Source organism: Megalobrama amblycephala, linkage group LG3 (genome assembly GCF_018812025.1).
Source record: "Megalobrama amblycephala isolate DHTTF-2021 linkage group LG3, ASM1881202v1, whole genome shotgun sequence".
NCBI lineage: Eukaryota > Metazoa > Chordata > Actinopteri > Cypriniformes > Xenocyprididae > Megalobrama > Megalobrama amblycephala.
The window spans coordinates 57,271,795-57,293,334 of NC_063046.1; the positions used below are offsets into that span (position 1 = coordinate 57,271,795).

The 21,540-nt window shown below is 36.9% G+C and overlaps 1 protein-coding gene across 6 annotated transcripts in view; it reads left to right on the plus strand.

Annotated features, from left to right (window-relative positions):
* LOC125265749 (sodium/potassium/calcium exchanger 2-like) overlaps positions 1–21,540 on the plus strand; it is a 74,335-nt gene that overhangs the window by 29,601 nt on the left and 23,194 nt on the right. For 3 of the 6 annotated variants that reach the window (XM_048186176.1, XM_048186175.1, XM_048186177.1), the window contains 3 exons: positions 979–1,087; positions 6,876–6,890; positions 13,473–13,523. In XM_048186176.1, coding sequence (XP_048042133.1) covers positions 979–1,087; positions 6,876–6,890; positions 13,473–13,523 — 175 coding nt within the window. The remainder of the gene's footprint in view (positions 1–978; positions 1,088–6,875; positions 6,891–13,472; positions 13,524–21,540) is intronic. The other 3 variants (XM_048186179.1, XM_048186180.1, XM_048186178.1) reach the window with 2 other exon arrangements.

Consider the following 21,540-nt stretch of genomic DNA (forward strand, 5'->3'; position numbering starts at 1 on the left):
ATGAAACTCTTTGTTCCACAATATAAGAAAAACTGCCTTCTTCAAAACATCTACTGGGAATCACCTAGGAATTTATTATTATAATTATTTAAAATATATCTTAATTAATAGATGGATAAGATAAATAGATATACGGATGGATGGATGGATTTCCAAAAAACATTATACGTTTTGGTGCTTTTATGTTAGATAGACAGACCAAGATAGATGGATGGATAGATATATAGTGCTACAGTCTGCACCTCTTTCCCTCAAAGTGACGGAACCCTGACATCTGCCAGCACTGTTCCCTGATCCTCAGAGCAATTTACTGAGTGTTTGTCTCAGCACACTACACACACACTCCTGACACCTGTATGCTTGTGTTAATCAGCAGCTGACTCTTCTGATTGCACTGACATGTTACTATAGCATCAGCTGCTCTGAAGACAGTTTAAGCCTCCCCTTAACCCTTGTCCCCAATCACTCTGACCCACCCATTTCTGACCTCTGAAGGATGTCCAGACACAGTTTAGAATTGGTCAAAAATGCTGCTTCCATTAGATGAGTCATGGTTATACTGTCTCTATGGCGACCGGGCTGTCACTCTGAAGCCTTATGATGTCAAGTCAAGTCACCTTTATTTATATAGCGCTTTATACAATACAGATTGTTTCAAAGCAGTTTTACAGTGATAACAGGAAAATAATTCAATGATGCGAACAGAATTCATTTCGGCTGTACAGCAGCACTAAAACAAAATAGTGTTATTGTTCAGCTGAAGTCAGTTCAGTGTTGATTCAGTTCTGTAAAGATCGTCAATTATTAAATTAATTAATTTAATCTATAAAACAGTTCTGCAGAAAACAGTGATGACATTGTCCAGCTCAGTTCAGTTATCATCCAATAGTGTCAGTGCAGTCAAATCAATAGTATAGTTGAATATTGACTATATTATACTACGCAGTGATTTCACTGATGTTTCTCCTCCAATCGCAGGCCAAACCACGACTGCAGAGAGGAGGAAGCTCCGCCTCTTTACACAACAGCCTAATGAGGAACAGCATCTTTCAGCTGATGATCCACACACTTGACCCTCTCAGTGAAGGTAAAACACACACACACTCCATCTACATTAATTAAAAACAGAATCATGTTCTGAATAGTAGAATTAATAAATTATTTAAACAAGTGATTCTCTAACTAACTAAATAACTTACTAATTAAAAAAGAATATATAGATATAAGAATATAGATAGATAGATAGATAGATAGATAGATAGATAGATAGATAGATAGATAGATAGATAGATAGATAGATAGATAGATAGAAATTTTTAGATTAAAAAATGAAATTTGCTTTACACTCATTAGAAAATGGGGGTGGGAATTTTCTTATTTTTCTTTTATTCTGCTATTTATTTGAAATGCGCTTTCATTTCACACCATTTCTCTTTTCATCTACACAAGTTCCTATCAATCTTATTGTAATAATGAGGAGACCTATTCCTCTATATGTTTGCCTACTGGGAGAGCTGGTAATGTGATTTTTGACAGATATTTTTGTAGACTGTGTCATGGTTTGATGAAGTGCACTAGTGTTACGGTGTGGCTTGGTGTGTCTGCTGCTTTTGATGAGAGATTAATGACACTTGTAAAGAAACATGTATAGAATTTCCATGTTACATAGGTACTATTTTATTATGTATTTATGTTTATTGTGGATTTTTATTATGTATTCACATTAGTGAAATTTTGGTGAGGTTTTGCTGGCAAAAAAGGTCCATGTGACAATAGTGTAGTTTTTCACTTTCAAACCAAGCAGCTTTCTGTTGAACATGAGCGACTTGAGCATGAGCAAAATCTGCATGTGGAACTTTTTCATCCTCACGCAGAACTCCCAATCACGGATATCTAATGAGAGAAATGACTGAAAATTTGCAACTGCAAGAGCAACAGTAAATGTGAACAGTCTAAGAATAGATGTGTTGCTGTGGAGGTGGTTAGTATCATTTAGATTCTATTATAGTTGTTCAGTAATATTTAAAATTATATTGTTTTCATTTAAATTTCAGTTAAAGAATTTTCTAATTTTTATTAGTTTTTTGTTTTATTTTATACTTTTTTCTTTATAATTTTCATTGATTTCAGATTTAGTTATTTTAGTACATCATTTTAGGTTCCTTCGGCAACTAACTGAAATAAAATAAGTTTAAGGTTTTTAATATTTTATTTCAGTTAATGTATATTTTATTTCAAGTAACAAGTTTTTTTATGGTTTTAAGCCGGGCACACATTTAACGATTGTAAGGACGATTATGAATGTAATTTGATACTTACGACTGATCATGTCCAATCGCGCCGAGTCAGAGCCAGTTGCGTTCAGTCGGTGTTTACAGTTGGTGCTTAAAATCGTGCAGTGTGCTGCGTCTAACGATTCTAGTCTTAGAATCTTAGAAACAGTCATTGCCAGTCCTCCTCACAAAGATTCTTCTCAAATTTGATAATTCCCACTTCTGAAGTAGTTATTACGAGCAAATCGCATTCAAGTTTCAAACCGGGCGGGGGGCGTTCAATTTTTTTCAAGTAAAGTCATCTTTACAATAGCGCTGAGAGCATGTGAAGGCAGCATAATATTTGCGACTGATGATGTCTCTGTTTCCTTGGAGACTGTGTCAGGCGATTGTAAACAAGCGGCGAAATGGCGTCAAAAAAGTTCGCAACATAAAAACACATTGGACAACTGGTATGGAAGAAAAACTGTTTGAACTGTGGCAAGAGTACGAATATCTATACAACATATCTTCGAAGGAATACCATAATAGAAGGAAATAAGGAAAGAAGATGGGCTGCTATTGCGGAAGCTTTGAACGTGTCAGGTACAGGGCCGGATTATCCATAGACGGGATTGGGCGAGTGTCCTGGGGCACCAGCCAATAGGGGGGCAACAAGTGATAAAGATAATGATTAGACTGTTTTTTTATATTATTTATCTGGAAAGATATGGATACAAAATTAACAGTTAATGATACAGTATATACAGAGAGAATATAAAGAGCCCTGCCCCTTTGATCGCGAAAGTGAAAGTGCCCTTTGAGGTCGCATTGTGGTAGTATACTTCTGTGGTAATTTGATGGTCTGTACAGTGCCGTTTCAAGTCGAACAAGCTTCATTGAGGATCGCAGCTTATCGTTGCTTAACAACGGCCGACACCACCGGAGTGCAAGCTCTAAAAATAGATTAATTTAACAAAGTTTACTCACCTCAAATTCTCTCTGTAGAGAACAAAGTCCATGCTGCCTCTCCAGCCAGGATCTTACCCATATCCTGCGCGTTTTTCCTCTTTTTTTGTTATTTTCCGCACAAATATAGCTGCAGATGAAGAGCGCCAGCTGTTTGTTTACATCCATTTTCAAGATCCCGCGCACAGTGTGTTGCTTAGCAGCGGTCTCAATCATAAACGTTTGTGTTCCCTTTCGTGGGAACTATCGACGCTACGTCGGATGACGTGATGGGTTCCCATCACGTCATCCGACGTAGCGTCTCGTTCCCTTACTCAGGGAACAGGGGTTACACTCGTAACCTGAGACGTTCCCTTTCGTGGGAACTATCGACGCTACGTCGGACGACGTAATGGGTTCCCATCACGTCATCCGACGTAGCGTCTCGTTCCCTTACTCAGGGAACAGGGGTTACACTCGTAACCCGAGACGTTCTTCTCCGACTGTCAACGATTAAAATCGGCTCCAGTCGAAGGAAACAGTCGGTATGTGTGTTCAGTTCAGTCTTAGAATGTTTCAGCTAATCGTTAGGTGTGTCCCCGGCTTTAGTTAACTATCATAACCCTGTGCATTTACCCGTGTGAAGTCGAGGCAGTATTAAGCAAGTAGTTTTTGCATCAAAAAATGCTCTTTTATATTTGTAAATTATAAGTTCTGAAATTTACAGTATGTTTTGGTGCGATAATTTCTAATTACATACAATGCATGTCTTAACATTGTGAAGCCGGTTAACCCCTGTAAGATATGCAGATATGCCAGAAAATAACTGTTAACAGAGAAAAATAATCCTACAAAAATGACGGCAGTATCGCCTAACCAGAATGCACCTAACACATTGTTCGCAAGTTCACACATGGGTTAGGCTGGTAAATCACACTTCTGCTGTTTATGCATTCACAAAATTTTCAGCTTTTGCCATTCTAATATATTCAATGTAAATTCTGGTTCCTGGAGTAAAACCAGCTATTAAAGGATTGTTCACCCAAAGATGAAAATTCTGTTATCATTTACTCACTCATGCATTTCTTTCTTCTTTGGAAAGCAAAAAAAAAAAAATGTCTCTGTGTCAAAGTCACTGGAATCCAGTGTTGTTTAGGACCTCATTGACTTTCATTGTATTGACACAAACATTCTTCAAAATAATCTTCTTCTATGCTATAAATTTGATGTAATGATGACAGATTTTTTTTTGTTTTTCTGGGTGAACAATCCCTTTTAAAAGTCCCCATGCAATCACTTGATGAGAGTTTTCTGATCTTTGCTGATGTATTGAGACAGTTGCGAAGAACATATCAACTTGTTTGCTTGCAGAGAACATATCATTGCTTTTTTTAAATAGTTAAATTACAGCCATTAACATGATTTTCTACTTGCTCTTGCTAGTCATAGATTGCATTAGTGCTCCACCCACTTTCTCAGCGGCGTTGGTTCCAGAAGTATTTTTCCATATGGATTTTAAAAAAAGTCTTTGTTAAATCATTACAAACCATGAACCAAAGTAACCATCTATGAGGTGAAACACATTACAATTTTCTATTTGAAGCAAAAAAGTATTTAAAAATCTGAAAAGACTATGTACTTTAGTGAGGAAATGTTCTACAATCCCCTGAAGGATTGTGAATGACATAATCAAATTAAAAATAATACAGAAATATAAAACTATTCATTTAAAGTTGTTGATAAACAACATATTTTATATACACACAAATGTTTCAGCATTTTGATAGCGTAGTGAGATTGTCATTTGCAGTGCTTCAATGTAGTTTTTCACCACAAATTCAGCTGTTAAACTTGATTATTATTTGCCCCATAATGCTAATTTGAAGGTCTCCTACAATAGTTTTGCATGCATCCAAGTTCAAAAAACACAATTTTCTCATTAAATATATTGCACATCACCTCATTTCTCAAAGAGTCTGAAAACAGTTTGTTCAAAGATTCAGTCTCTCTAAACCCCTCCTTTCCAAGAGCCTATTCGACTCTGCTTGATCAGATGACCCAAACTATTGTAATTTGTTGTCCTGCTTGCAGGCGGCTCAGAACCCAAATTTGTTACACACTTATGTAGGTATGTAACAGGGCGTGAGCCTGAATTGGAATCAATTCTTTCTTTGAGGAGACAGTAACTTTGTCATGCACTTTGAACTTTAAGGGCCCTATTTTAACGATCATGGTCTGAAGCGCATGGCGCAGGTGCGCTTAGGGCGTGTCCGAATCCACTTTTGCTAGTTTAACAATGTAAAAAATAGTTGGCAAGCCAGGCGCATGGTCCAAATGGGTTGTACCTAGTCTCCTAATGAGTCATGGGTGTGTTTTGGACGTAAAGAGCAAAAAACTAATAGAGTGTCATCTCCCATTCCCTTTAAAAGCCAGTTGTATTTACACCATGGCGGATTGCTATTTACATGGCGGAATATAGACACCCTCAACCTGACGAGTCAGTTTACATACACTTGTGGTATTGCCATGATTGGTCAAATAATTTGCCAATTTCATTGGTCAATTACTGCAAATAGGTAATTCTGATACATGCAATGATTATCCATTAAGACATGTAGGCATTTTTACCTTTATGTACACAATAATACTCTTTTACATTGTAATCCTTTTATTTTTAATAACTACCTGCCTATAGGCGCATATTACTAATGTGCCCTTTAAATAAATTCTGCAACATTGACTTTAGACCAGGTTTTTGTTGGTCAATGGTGCAGTCATTTTCAGTTGCCTCAAAATAGCAACACACCAACAATGCACCTGAACACACCTTGTTTTCGAGTGCATTTGCTATTTAAACATTGTGGGTGCTTGACGTGAAAATGATAACTGTGTCTGGTTGAAACTAGCAAAAAACACTCGCGTCATGCCTGGTGTTGCATTGTTCCAGGTATATGATAGGGCCCTAAAACTTTAAAGACCTTTTACATTTACAAACAGCTATATTACACACTGCATTAAAAGTTTATATCCATTTATAAAAACAATTTGAAATAAAGCAGATGATTGGCTTCAACAAAAGCATATTACCATTGGCAACTTCGTAGCTCACAGTAGTTTTGTCTTTAATTAAAGGTTTAGGTTATTGTTAAATATCAATTTCCTTATGGAGAAAATATATGTATTTACTTCCAGAACCATTGCGCTCTATAAATTGGTGGCATTAGGGAAAGGGGCATTCTCATTTAAGAAAGCATTTTGATTGGACCATATGAGTGAATGCAGGATGAGTCATCAATATTTGTGGTAGTTTAATGCTTAATCAATCTGTGTTTATTAAGTTTTTTTTTTTTTTTTTTTTTTTTTTTCACATGGATGAGCTCAAATCTAAAAGATACAGTATGAGCTAAAAGCCACAGAACTCAATTTTTGATTCAGTGGGGTCTTTAAAAGCTTTCAGCTCTTAAATGAAACCTTGCATTTTAAAAATATCAATCAGTTTTACATGCACGTTTTATGGGGATTTTAATAGTAGCACATCTCATCATTTTTTATTCATTACATGGCTTTGCACTAGAGCTAAATACTGTTTTTCCTGCTTATATTCTTTTTCATCTCTTTCTCTGTCTCTGTCTCTCTCTATCTCTTTCTGTTTTTCTCTGTCTGCTGTTTCCTCAGAATTTGCTGACTCTGGTGAGTTATTCTCTAAATCTCGTTGTCATCACAGTCACAGCTGACCACTCACGTTACCCCAAAACCACACACAAACACTGAGCCTCATGTCCCTGCTTGTCCCTGCTGTCTGTAGTGCTGTTTATTCAATTTCCTCTCAGTATTCAGGGATGGATACTGGATATTGTTTGTTTCTTTAAAGTGTCCATGTGTGTTTTTGCTTGCTAAAGCTTCATCGCGTGTAACCCATAACCCTAATATCTCCATAACACCATTGCAAACTGGACACATTTTGTTTTTCATTGACATGTGTATGAATAATGACTACAGTTAATAGCTCACAAAGACCTTTACTGTTATTTTATGCATTTTTCTAGACACACAAACTAAAACCCAGCTGATTCTTTTTTTTAAATGTTTTATTTTTGCATTTTTTTCCCGCCCTTGCCCATGTTTATAGTTTATCCTTGCTTTTTTGTAGTTACTGTAATCTAATCTTTATTAGCAAAAAAACAGTCTAACAGATTGTTATTAAATTAGTCAGATTACAGTTACCCACTTTAAGATCCATTACCTGGGTTGCGCATATTTCTCATACTCATTTTATTTTCTTAAAATCTCTTTTTCTCACTGGCAGAGATGCAAAAAAGCCAGAAGTGTCTTTTTAGGTTTTAAATTTATTTATTTAATTAATTCTATAGCACTTTTCACAATACGCATTGTTCCAAGGCAGCATTACATAATATCTTGATGTTAAAGGTGCTAAAGAGGATGTTTTGTTTTATACATTTTTGCAATATTACTTGAAACTGTCTTTACTAACTGATAAAAGACTATTTATTAGGTGCACTGAAAGGAATAATATTAATATACATCATCTGTGCACAAGGTAGGGCCTTAAAAACATCAGCCGATCATCGCGTAAACAATTGGCCCTCTGGCTTGTCAATCACTGCCATGACGTTCGTTGTGCGAGACGTGCGCGGCTGCGCGCTCCAGTAACTTTCCACACTCTACAGGCGCCGCATGCAATGTTTTTGTCAGGAGACAGGAGTAACAACTGCAGATTATGAGTTATCTGCGGTGAGTCCGACATAATGAATCCACTAACACGACACAGCGAATGCCGGTTGTAAACAAACACTCGTGTTCCAATACTCGTGCACGAGTTTTGGTAGGCGTTCCCTCGAAATGAGCTGTGAAGGAGGGGGGTTGTTCTTACGCATGCGCTCATTTCAAAAACTCACTAACCGTCTTTGGTTTCTCAGTCGACGAAAAGATCCTCTTTAGCACCTTTAATGTTTATAATATTTTAATATCTTTATGCCTTATAGTTGCATTTTGCAGATTAGCGCTGTGCAATAATATAGTTTACATTTAGCGATTATAAACAATCATTTGAGATTTGCTATATAGTATATATTACCCTATGCGAGTAGACTGTATGCTCTAAGAAAAATGTGCTTTTCAATACTCCCATAGTGTATGATTGCAGAAAAAATATTTATGTTTTTATTGAACATTGATGGAGCAATAGCTTTTGTGTGAAAATAAATCACAAATGTGTTTGTAATAATATCTCAGTTAAGTTGTTCAAAACAATCATTTTAGCAAAGTTTGTACTATTTTCATTTTAGTTTGATAAATGAAAGAATATAGTCATTAAAATAATGTTGATTTTAAAAATATAGAAACACAATTATTTTAAAAAGTAAATATTCTGAAAGCATTGAATGAGATCCCATAATAATTTAAAGGGATAGTTCAGCCAAAAATGAAATTTCTGATTTTATTTAAGATTTAATTTAGGCTTTTATTCACATATAAACATTGATCAGTGAACATAAACAGAAGCTCAACCGAACCTGCTCAATGTGCGAGAACAAACCTCTTGTGGAAGCTCAAATGTGCTGCATAACACACGAGAATGAACCTCATTGGTTCTCGCATGTCAAGCAACCATACTAACCAAGCCTAAATTCAATCTGTTCATCATATAAAGCGATCATGTCTCTTCAGAAAATTTGGACTAAACCGCTCAGTCAGTCCTTAAGAACTTTTTGAAGCGTCAAAATGTCAGTTATGTTGCTGTGTATGGAAGGACAGTATGGTGATTATCTCTAAGGTAGACACCCAACTTGATATATGATATTTACCATCTAAATCTAATTATGCCATGTCAACAAAAGTCAGCCAGCTATTTATTATCATGTTAATTATTATGACTTTAGCCCAAACATCAGGGTTGCCCATTATCCCAAATATCATACATTTACACATTCTTCCATTATAGAAATTGCTTTATTTACCTTGAACAAAACTGAAAATTAGCACAGAATCGACTTTGCGCTGTTGTTGCAATCGCGTCAGGGATCAGCCAAATTTCCATGTGCATCATCAAAAATCTGGTGGTTTAAAAGAGAATAAAATCTTTTACCCCAGAGTGCCTTTAGCCTCGTTGTTACCTATATACACACAGGGGTTGGACAATTTAACCGAAACACTGATCCTTTTCCACCATCGGGCCGAACGGTTCTCTTTGCGTAACCGTTCCGTTCTGTGCCGATCTGGACCAGCTGTTACGGTTACGTTTCATTTTCCACTGTGGGGCTGATAATGGACACTCTTTGGAATGTAATATAAAAGCGTCAGTCGTTGCCTTGGTAGCGCAACAGTTTACTTATGATATGAGATGTAATAACGACCGCGTTATTGCGGATTATTAGATATTTCTTTTAATTTTATTATTAATTTGTGTTTACGTCGCTCCAAAAGAGCGCTTAGCCAGCTACGGAGAAATTGGTAGCCAGGCAACAGACAAGTGACAAATCCTGTGTGTTGACATCACTTCACGGATTCTACCAGCACGATTTAGACAACCGTGCCGAGAATTCCAGGCCGAGATGGGTTTGTAATCGTGCTGTGCCGTACCAGGCTCCAGTGGAAACACAACTGGAACCGTTCCTTACCATTCTAAGAACCGTTCGGCCCGACGGTGGAAAAGAAGCTATAGTGTTCGAGGTTATTCTTAGGTCTATATATGCACGGCCTGGCAGCCAATCTTCACTGATTTTACATTGCACAAGTAAGATCAAAGTACATTAAATATTGCAATCCACACTGCATAACATATCAGAGTTCAAAAGAGGACAAATTGTTTGTGCGCGTCTCGCTGGCGCATCTTCTGCAGTATCCAGGGAAATGCTGGCATACAACTACAAAGGACGAACCACATCCAACAGGAGTAACTGTCGATGTAAGAGGAAGCTGGCTGAAAGGGATGTCCAGGTATTAACCCGGATTGTATCCAAAAACGTAAAACCACAGCTGCCCAACTCACTTCAGAATTAAATACACACCTCGACTCTCCTGTTTCCACCAAAACTGTTCGTTGGGAGCTCCACAGGTCAAAATTCATGGTCACTCGTGCCAGTGAAAACTGTGGGTTTCATTGGAGCTAGCAGTGCAAATCCAGGACTATGGACAATGTGAAACATGTATTGTTCTCTGATGAGTTCACCTTCACTCACTTTCCCACATCCGTGGGATTTATGGTGTGGTGAACCCCCAAAGAGGCTTAACACCCAGACTGTTGAGTGCCCAGAGTGAAGCATGGGGTGGATGAGTGATGGTTTGGGCTGCAATAACATGACATTCCCTACTGTGCTTGATGGACGCGTCACTGCCATGGACTACCGAACCATTCTGGAGGACCATGTGGACCTAATGATTCAAACATTGTACCCTGCAGGGGGTGCCATATATCAGCATGAAAATGCACCAATACACACAGCAAGACTTGTGACAGAATGGTTTGATGAACATGAAAGTGGTTGAACATCTCCCATGGCCTGCACAGTCACCAGATCTAAATATTTTTGATCCACTTTGGGGAATTTTGGAGGAGCAACATTTTCCTCCACCAGCATCACATAGTGACCTGGCCTCTGTTCTGGAAGAGGGATGGCTCAAAATGCCTCAGGCCACTGTCCGGGACTTGTATCTGTCATTCCCAAGCTGAATTAATGCTATATTGACAGCAAAAGGAGGCCCTACACCATACTAATAAATTATTGTGGTCTAAAACCAGATGTTTCAGTTTCATTGTCTAACCCGTGTATATATATATATATATATATACACGTGATGCTGCAAGTGACATAATGACTTGTTTTTTTTTTTTTTTATATATATATATATATATATATATATATATATATATATATATATAAAAACAAAAAACAAGTCATTATGTCACTTGCAGCATCACATTCAAGCTCTGTAAAACTGCTGCTGTTATATAAACACAGCAACACATCGTGATTGGGTTCATAATATATTTGTTTTGGTGGCTAGATGTGACGAGTATTCCTTATGTGTGCTGGCACATGGAGTTCTGGAGTAAAACACACACCCTCCAAATTAATTGATTAATTGCATAAGTTCATTAATTGATATTGAACACATCATAAATGACTACTGCCTGATTTTCCATATGCACACGTAATTCATCCCTCTTCATTACACACACAGACCTCGCACTGCCACAGCTCTCACAACCTTTCACACTCTTCAGACATTACAGATGGTATATGCAGTGGTTTTGTCTGTGTTTTGTCTGTGTGTGTGTATGTGTTTTTCACTGTCTGACCTCTTGCACAGCAGTTTGTATTGATTATTGAGCTCGACCCCCACGCCGGACCAACAATTTCTCTATTTTTGGAATGATCTGTCTGCCCCGTCAAACGGACACGCATGCATTCATAAAGACGCTGTTATTCAGCCCTTCCGGCTAAATGCATACGAACATGCACAGACATTCACACATGCCAGTAACCATCTGATAGGTTATTTTATGTGACCTTTATTATGTAACGTGAGCACACGCAGACACATGCATGCAGTCGCACACCCTTTCCCAGCCGAATCGATGTTAAAAGCTTTGCGCCGCTGGGATGAACGGTCAACAGCTGCAGAGGTCATTCTGCAAAGTCGCCGGACTCATTGCTTAACGAGAACATGTTTACATCATATATCATATGAAGTACACATCATAGAAGAAGTAAAAAATCTGAAGAAATCCAAAAATCTGAAGCCATGTATAAAATCTGATAATCTAATTTAAACCTGAAGATATATAGAATGTTTTAGGATGAAGCAAAAATGTTATATAAATATATATGTTTATATATGTTATATATGTTTAATCAATTTGATTTACTCAAACTCAAACTTGGCCTTGTTCCTAACTCTTGTTTGAATTCTGAAACTAATTTTTTGAGACCCCTAACACCATGCATATGCCAAAATGGCTTACGATGTTGAAATGTGATGTCGAAATGGCTAACAACATCACGTTACAACGGTTTGAGGCTGTGAACACAGCAAGTGTTGAAGCTAAAGATCCTCACAGAATAATCACTAACCACTGGCCAATCAGAAGTAAGCTCGAGGCTATGCTGCAACAACAGTAAAATGAAAATAGACTTTGCTTAGGTTGAGAGCAGCAAATCATTTTATACATAATTTTAGCATTGCTTTCTCACATTGCCAGACTTTTAACTCTTTGTAAGTCTGGACTAGTTTGCAGCTTATTATTATTAGACAGGAAAAATGGGTCTGAAATAGTAAATGATACATCAATAATAGACTGCATAGACAAAAAAACATTTGGATGCATAATATGAAATTCTGCTCAAACAATCATAAGTTTGGGGTCAGTACAATTTATTTAATAAAAAATACTTTTATTCAGCAAGGATGCATTAATTGAATCAAATGGGACAGTTAAAGACATTTATAATGTTACAAAGTGTTTCTATTTCAAATAATTTCTGTTCTTTTGAACTTTATATTTATTAAAGAATCATGAAAGTTTCCAAAAAATATGAAGCAGCACAACTGTTTTCAACATTGGTAAAAATATGAAATGTTTCTTGAGCATCAAATCAGCATATTAGAATGATTTCTGAAGGATTTCTGAAGGACTTGCCATCACAGGAACAAATTACATTTTAAAATATATTCAACAGTTATTTTAGATTTCTGCTTGTATTGTATTTTTTGATCAAATAAATGCAGCCTTAGTGTGCAGAAGAGACTTCTTTCAAAAGCATTAAAACATCTTTCCAATTCCAAACTTTTAGTGTAGCTCATGCAAATCTCTAAATATCTTTCAGAGGCTTGATTCCATTAACTACCAAATTTACTAAAAAAAAAATACTAAACCACTAAATTTTGTTTTCCCAACAGACTGATAAAAACATATGCACTTTGACTCTCACAAACTCTGATTAAACTTGTAATTTTCACTAGTACTTTCCATTTTTTTTTGTTCCACATGTAAGGCAGAAAGTACACTTAAATATAAGGCCTATTTTTCTCCCCTTTTTTCTTTTTGTTCAGTTTTTTTTTTTTTTTTTTTTTTTTGCACTTATGCCTGTGAGATCGGCGTAGAGAGAGATTTTGTTTTTAGCCACCTTACCTCCTCATCCTCACTGACACTTATACAGTATATGTGTCTGTCTGTGTGTGTGTGTTTGTGTGCTCGTCTACATGTGCAAGCGTGTATTTCCTTACCCTTGTCTCTGTGTGATATTGTAGAGCTGGGGACTTATGGCAAGCTAAAATATTATCACTCAATGAACGAGGAAGGTAAGAATCTTTCTGTCAACCCTCATTTTTCTCTCTTACTGCTTCGCCTCTCTACCCATGATGCCATTTGTGTGTGTGTGAGAGTTTTCTTTCCCACTTTTTTTACTTTCATAACCCTCTTGCCGAGATTTCACTAACATAAGTGCAAATCGTGGTTTCCATCCTTAATTTAGTATCATTTTTAATTTTCATGATTATTTTTCTTTCAACCCGTCCATTTTTTTTTCTCCAGCTTTGGTTGTTCTTTGTTTGTTCTGAAAAAAAGTTATATAAATGCATGATAAAATGTGCAAGTAAACATTTGAAGTAAAACATTTAGAGTCATAGAGCCCTATCATATTAACCATGTAAAGTTAATAGTAATAGTAGTCCAAAAAAATCTATTTTTTTTTTTAAATGCAACAGTTTATTGAACCATTAGACAAAATCTATATATATATAAAAAAAAAAAATGTTTGCATACTATATGTGTTTTGTTGAGTATCATATTTGATACACCAGGCTTTTATGGCTCATGTATAGTATGATATAGCATAGGGTGCTCAAACACGAGGAAGAAAAAAAGCTCAATTTTATTATGTTGCCCAAACTGAGCAAAAATATGCAATTTGGTGCTGAAATTCTGATAGCTTGTAATGTAAATCCTTGAGATATCTGTAACAGTATAACTATCAGTTGTCACTTTATTACCTGCCAATAATATGTCTAAGTGAGGTGATATTTAAATGCTTAGTTTTATGATCAAAGCTCTGTAGTTTGAAAAATATAATGCAATGCTATGCAATGATTGAAATTAAAATTGGAATTTTGTGGCTTTCAATCCACGTCTTTTAGTTTTGAGATCACATATTAATTTTGAGCTTGCAACTAAATGTGAAAAAAACTAACCTGTAGCAGATATACTCATTTAAAATGTACAATCTCTCTTTTTCCAGGAAAATGATTCAAAAATATTGATGATTCATCCAGTACTACACATTTCTGACCAATCAAGCGCTCACCAGAATGAGAATGACACTGATTAGCACTGGCAAGCCATTTAAGCAAGCCACCAGCAAGCCAACTGACTAGCAAGCCATTGAAAAAAGCTTCATCCCAAACATCCTGTTTCAATAAATACGTCAATGCATGAAAGAAAACTAGGTTAGTTTAATTGGGGTCTTTAAAAAATGCAATTATCAGAATGGTTGGTCGAATGTACACAAAGTTTTCCGATAACAAAACTGCATTATTCGTCACTGCCTGTGACTGCTCGGCAATCCATGAGACTCAGATAACGTGCCTGGCTGCATTCAGACACACACAGAAATAGATGCTAAGAAATGTACGTCACTGTGTTGAGAGGAAGAGGAGTGAGTCATTCTATAACTAGAGTTATGCAATACCAGCAGCGCAGGGATAATGCAATAATAACAGGCCCTCTCTCTCTCCCTCACGTCTCACTAATGCAATAATGTCAGTTCTTAGACATCAGTTATGGCTGAATTGCTTAAGTCTCTTTGAGGATCCATAACATCTAAAGTAACAGAATGACAAATCACTGTGTGTGTGTGTGTGTGTGTGTGTGTGTGTTACACTGACTGACAGGGTTTTAATTTTAGTTCCCTTCTCCGCACTAAATAGACTTTGATGTTGTAATATTCAGCAATGGTAAGGTACATGAGTCAATATTTTATCTGACTCTATTTAGAGTAACTCTACCACACTCTGCTTTTATGCAGAGTAACCCAACAATGATATATTATTAATGCAGATAATATATTATTAAATAAATAAAATGGCACTTAAGTATACTCAGAGAGAGTACATTTTCATGACTATTTTTTTAACCCACTTAAGTCCACTTTTAAAGTGCGCTTTGTAATAATGTCAAATTAAAGTTTTTAATGTAAAGTGCATTTTAAATCATTGTTTTAATGACCTTTTGTTGTGCTTTAAAGAAGTACACTTATTTTAAAGGGTTAGTTCACCCAAAAATGAAAATTCTGTCATTTATTACTCACCCTCATGCCGTTCCACACCCGTAAGACCTTCGTTCATCTTCAGAACACAAATTAAAATATTTTAGTTGAAATCCGATGGCTCCGTGAGGCCTTCATAGGGAGCAATGACATTTCCTCTCTTAAGATCCATAAAGGTACTAAAAACATATTTAAATCAGTTCATGTGAGTACAGTGGTTCAATATTAATATTATAAAGCGACGAGAATATTTTTGGTGCGCCAAAAAAAACCCAAAATAACGACTTATAAAGTGATGGCCGATTTCAAAACAATGCTTCAGGAAACTTCGGAGCATTATGAATCAGTGTATATTATTTCCGTAATACTCTTTTGTATGTGTGCTACAACATACTTATTTTTTATTAGGTAATGATGCCATGATTTTGAGGAACCCAACTAACCTCTATTGTCAACCTCCATTGAATCTGAAGACTATGCTGACTACAGAACACTAACAATACTTTAGAAAAACTTACCCACCTAAATCCTACCTATATTACGACTACACCACATACCCAAACAACATACAAACCTACTTAAACATAGTTCAAACAAACTTCAGCATAGACCCTAAAATTCCAAAGCCACTTCTTTATATTCCAATCCATTCCAATCTGTGTTAGTGATATGTAGGTCACATAACATATATGTGCATGTTGATTAGGGTCACAAAACTGCCCTTTGATCGAGCCAGACAGCTTAGTCCGTCAGCCAATCAGAGTCAATGAATCCTTAGGAAGGTCAAAGACATTTAGTGATCCGGATGTTTGCCATTAGTAAACCAATCCTCCACACATTATGTTCACACATATGCTTTAACACAAGCTCAAGCACATGCAGTTTCATTCTGTACAGGAACACACTGCTACTATCTGGGCTTGCCTGAGATTTTACTTCCACATTGATGGATCCTGAAAAAGCTGTGCAACTGTATTGATATTTGCGTCATGATTCTGGTATTGCTCTAGCCACGCTGAGTTATAGACTTTGTCTCTAAACTTTTTAACCAGTAGCAAAGCAGCTGTGTTTAACATGCTGTTGGTTTGAAGGTTACATTAAAGGTCAAATGGTATTTTGACCTTTTTTCAAGCTATAAGTTACAAGAGGCTGTACTAAATAGTGAATATAGTCCGTTAAAGGGAGTTCCCTTTCAATACGGTTCACTTACATTGCGTCAGTTCACTGATGCCTATGGGGAAAACTCCATAATCTCAGAATTCTGAATCGTGATTGGTTCACGTTGGTGACAAATGGCATTTCAGCCTGCCAAAATGTGAGATTGTGTCAGTTCTTATGTTTCTGCAGGAGATGCTGGAGGATGGGTGAGCCCCGTCCATGCTCAAAGTATATGTGGCGGCCAACACAGCGAATCATGCCCCAGTGGCCGGCCAATCGATGCAAGATGGGAAACACGACCTGGTCGTTAAGTTTCTCAGGGGGGCTAGGAGTCCTCCACGCCAATGCTCGGTCCCATCATGGGATCTCTCCACAGTCTTTAGGGTACTTCAGGACCCTCCCTTTGAGCCACTCGAGACTTTGGGATTAAGTTCCCCATAAGTGTCAGCAAATTGATGCAATACGAGTGAACCACAGAGAAAAGGAACTTTAATGGTTACTCACGTAACCCTGGTTCCTTGAGATAACGGGAACAAGCATTGTGTAGCTTGACCTACTACTACGCTGCCCAGCGAGTCATGCTAGCCACTCCTCAGTCGAAAGATTCTGACGATATGGCATTTCTGCAGGATTTATATAGGCAGTCAACTTCGCCCGTTTTGATGGGCTGAAATGCCATTTGTCTGTGCAGTGGCACAGATGAGAACCAATCAGACTTCCATATTCAGAGAAAATAAGCCATAAGCATCAGCGAACTGATGCAGTGCTCATTCCCGTTATCTCAGGGAACCAGGGTTACATGAGTAACCATAAACATAACTTTGCATGGCATGTACTGGAGTCATTATATTCCCCATATAGTGTCACTATCAGTGTTGGGCACATTACTTTAAAAAAGTAATTAGTTATAATTACTAGTTATTTCTCACAAATAGTAACAGAGTTAGTAACTGAGTTACATCATTATAAAAATAACTAATTACCAGGGAAAGTAACTATTACGTTACTTTAAAAAATATGTCAAATAACTTGAATGCCCCCATTATTAAATATTAGTCTAAGAATAAATAATTCTTGATCCGACTCGTGACTCATGATCCGCTCTTGCTTAAGAAATTTCTCTGTACTGTACAATACGTGTTTGTAGCCATTAAAGAAAATGTAGTTTCATATATATTTAAATAGTCCTATGTTATGTTTTAAATTCATTTAATTGATTATGAAAAGTGAACACCATGAGTAAGATGCATCATAAGATGCGCAATATATCGGAGTCATGGAGTGTGTCAGACATGATTTTGACCACTTCATTAAGGTTTGTTTTATAGAAAGCCTCTCTTTAAAGTGAATTTCATTTTGTAAAAATGGTATCTTAATTTTAATCAATGTTTCATCAACCAATTGCCTGGATTTAATAAATAAGAAGCAAATATAGCAGACAATATAATCATGGATGCGCGGGCGCGATCACTGGCGCGTGAACTGGAGCGCGACTTATAGGCTAAATGAACCGAAACTCAGCGTATAGGCTGCTTGCCTCGCAGACATGAGAAATATATCTATAGAAAGCTTGAAATATCTAAAAATGAAAAGAAATAGGCTACTCTGATTATGTAGCCTAATCCGAATTAAATGTACATTCTCTCTCTAGGCGTGTCCAGTATATGCGGAGATGATGAGAGTCAACAATGTCAACTTCATCTTTTCAACCGACACTGATTCAGAAAACATTACTTTATTAATAAACAATTAAAATGTCTCCTTGCTGTTTTTTGTCATATTCATAATCATTACTTTTGCCGGTTCTTTATGGCAAGCGGTATGCGCGTGCTTGAGTGCATAGCCTATATTACATAAATGCTCATTATTAGTTTATTCTCTCCGGTATTTTCAACTAATGGCTTAAAAGAACAACTACTAGTCGACTAGAAAAACTTATTTCACATATTTTCGATCCATCATGTCACAAAGGGTATTCTGGTTTGAGCTTGCGCTCAGCTCGCATACTCTGACACACACACACAGACAGAGCATCGTACATTATTATCAGTTTAAAATTATATTTGTGTATGACTAACCGCAACACACACCAGAGAAAAATCTTTGCAGGTCCTATGAGAGAGAGCTTACTCGGATGACAACCGCTTCGGTGAGCTCAATTATAGTAACGCGGCATTTTTTTTTTGCCAGTAACGGTAACGGCGTTGTAACGGGAGAAAAATTAGTTTGATTACTCATTACTGAAGAAAGTAACACCGTTAGTAACGGCGTTTATTTATAACGTTGTTATTCTCATCATATGGTACTTCCTACAGCAATGGTACTTCCTCTCTCAAGATCCATAAAGGTACTAAAAACATTTAAATCAGTTCATGAGTTCAGTGGTACTACCTTAATATTATAAAGCGACGAGAATATTTTTTGTGCGGCAAAAAAACAAAATAACGACTTTTTAACAATATCTAGTGATGGCTGATTTCAAAACACTGCTTCGGAGCTTTACGAATCTTTTGTGTCGAATCAGTGATTCAGATTGCGTATCAAACCGTCAAACTGCTGAAATCACGTGACTTTGGCATTCCGAACCACTGATTCAATTCGTAAAGCTCAGAAGCTTCTTGAAGCAGTGGTTTGAAATCAGCCATCACTAGATATTGTTAAAAAGTCGTTATTTAGTTTTTTTGCCACACAAAAAATATTCTCGTCCCTTTATAATATTAAGGTAGAACCACTGTACTCACATTAACTGATTTAACCCTTTGAGCGGTCCCACATATGGGATTTAGAACATTCAGCGACGTCACATAACTGCCAGATTCAAACTGTGCTTTCGTGCTTTAGCTGTGAGACGGACGTGCACAGCTCTTGTCATATATCAGAGCTATGCAGTGTTTTCAGCCACATAATGTTTCTTTTAAGGTTTCAGACATTTTAAATACGCATAAGCACCAGTAAAACAATACATTTTTAAAGTACTATATAAATAAAATTTTCCTTACTAGTTAATCCATACAGACAGTTTAACCATCATAGACCGAATTTGCATGTGTTTTAGGTCCTGTCAGTTGTACGTGCTTTTCTGTGCATGCACATGAACACCGAATTCTGTTCACTTGTGCGTCTATTTGTGCTTGAACGGAAACATGCAAAATTATGCCAAAATGTCCATCTCTGTGAGTATCCTTGTAAACACAGTTGCTCATGTCTTAGGTAATGCAAACAAAGAAAACGGATGTGTATCATTATAAAGGATCTGTACATTCGGTCTTAGGCTGTGTGTCCACCAAAGCGTTTTTAGCCAGCTGAAAACGCTAGGCACTCTGCTTAAAACGCCTATCTGTAAGCGCTTGAGAGCACTTCTGCAGCGCAGCGTTTTTTTACGTTGAGACGCTTTGTTGCTATGATACGGAATATCCACGGCACTGATGCTTATAACTGATTTTGCAGGTAATTTGTTTCAGACTAAAAATGTTGACACAATGTGGAATACTTGCTATGTATGTTCGGAGACCAGCAATATTAATTTCTCATCCATTTTGTTCCGTTCTCTGTTTGTTGATGTCTTTGTACAGCAAGAATGTTGTGACAGTTGGTTGGTTTTGTATTTGTCCCGCCCCTCCTCCACTCTGATTGGACGGCTGGCTAAAAAGTGACAGTGATGAGCGCAGCGTTTTACTCAAAGTTGAACATTCTTCAACTCGAGGCGACCAGTAAAAACCGCCAATCTCTCAGCGCTTGAGTGTGAAAAAGACGCTCAGCGCCTCGTTGCGCTCCTGGCGTTTAAAAAACGCGCGTTCCCATTGAAAACAATTGAAAAAGTACGCTAGCAGCTGGAAAAAACGCTTTGGTGGACACACGGCCTAAAAGTGACAGCAACAAACAACAAAATACAAAGAGAAAATCACTTTTGCAGCTTTAACACAGATTAATTATATTCAGTTTACTATATTAATTATATTCAGTATACATTTAGAGTTTATAAAATACACACTGATGTCAGACATAAGTGGAAGCAGCAAGAACAATCAATTCAAATATAATTTGCCGACATTTATTCATATCAGACAAACATAATGGGCCTAAGTAACTATAAAGTTTACTCTATTATTCTTCCAGTTAACCAGCCACTTATAAATATATAAAAAAAGGAAAAACAAAACAATAGTGATCTCTGTCATACAGTTTTATTGTGGCTGCGTTCAGCATACGTGACACGCATGATGGGTCACCATGGAAACAATAAGGGCATACGTTCTAAAATAACGGTCGCCTTAAAAAAAACTCACTCTGGGGGGTCAGTTAGAATATTTTAAATTCATGCTTGAAAGGGTTAAATTTTTTTTAGTACCTTTATGGATCTTGAGAGTGGATGTACCATTGCTGTCTACGCAGGCCTCACTGAGCCATCGAATTTCATCAAAAATACCTTAATTTGTGTTACAAAGATGAACAAAGGTCTTACAGGTGTGAAACAACATGAGGGTGAGTAATAAATTACATTATTTTAATTTTTGGGTGAACTAACCCTTTAAAACATTATATTCTTCAACTAAATAGTCTAGTCCGGACTAAGGTTAAATTAGCAATATACAACTAAACCATCTGGTCTCTGTGGATGCTGCAGAGTGGTATCATTTGTGAAAAAGTACACTTAAGCACACCTACAAAGAGTACTTATTACGAAAAAAATATACTTTTTTTTTTAAAAGAATACACATCAATCATCATCTCTTCTTCTGCACTTTTTACTGGTAGCAAACAGTGTTGCATTACCACGCACACCCCCTTCTGGATTGGAGTGTGGTTCGCGACTGCATTGTCCATGACATCCGTACCGTACAATTCGGGACGAATACATGTACAGTTACACTACGGTGGCCCAGTAGTGCACAACACAA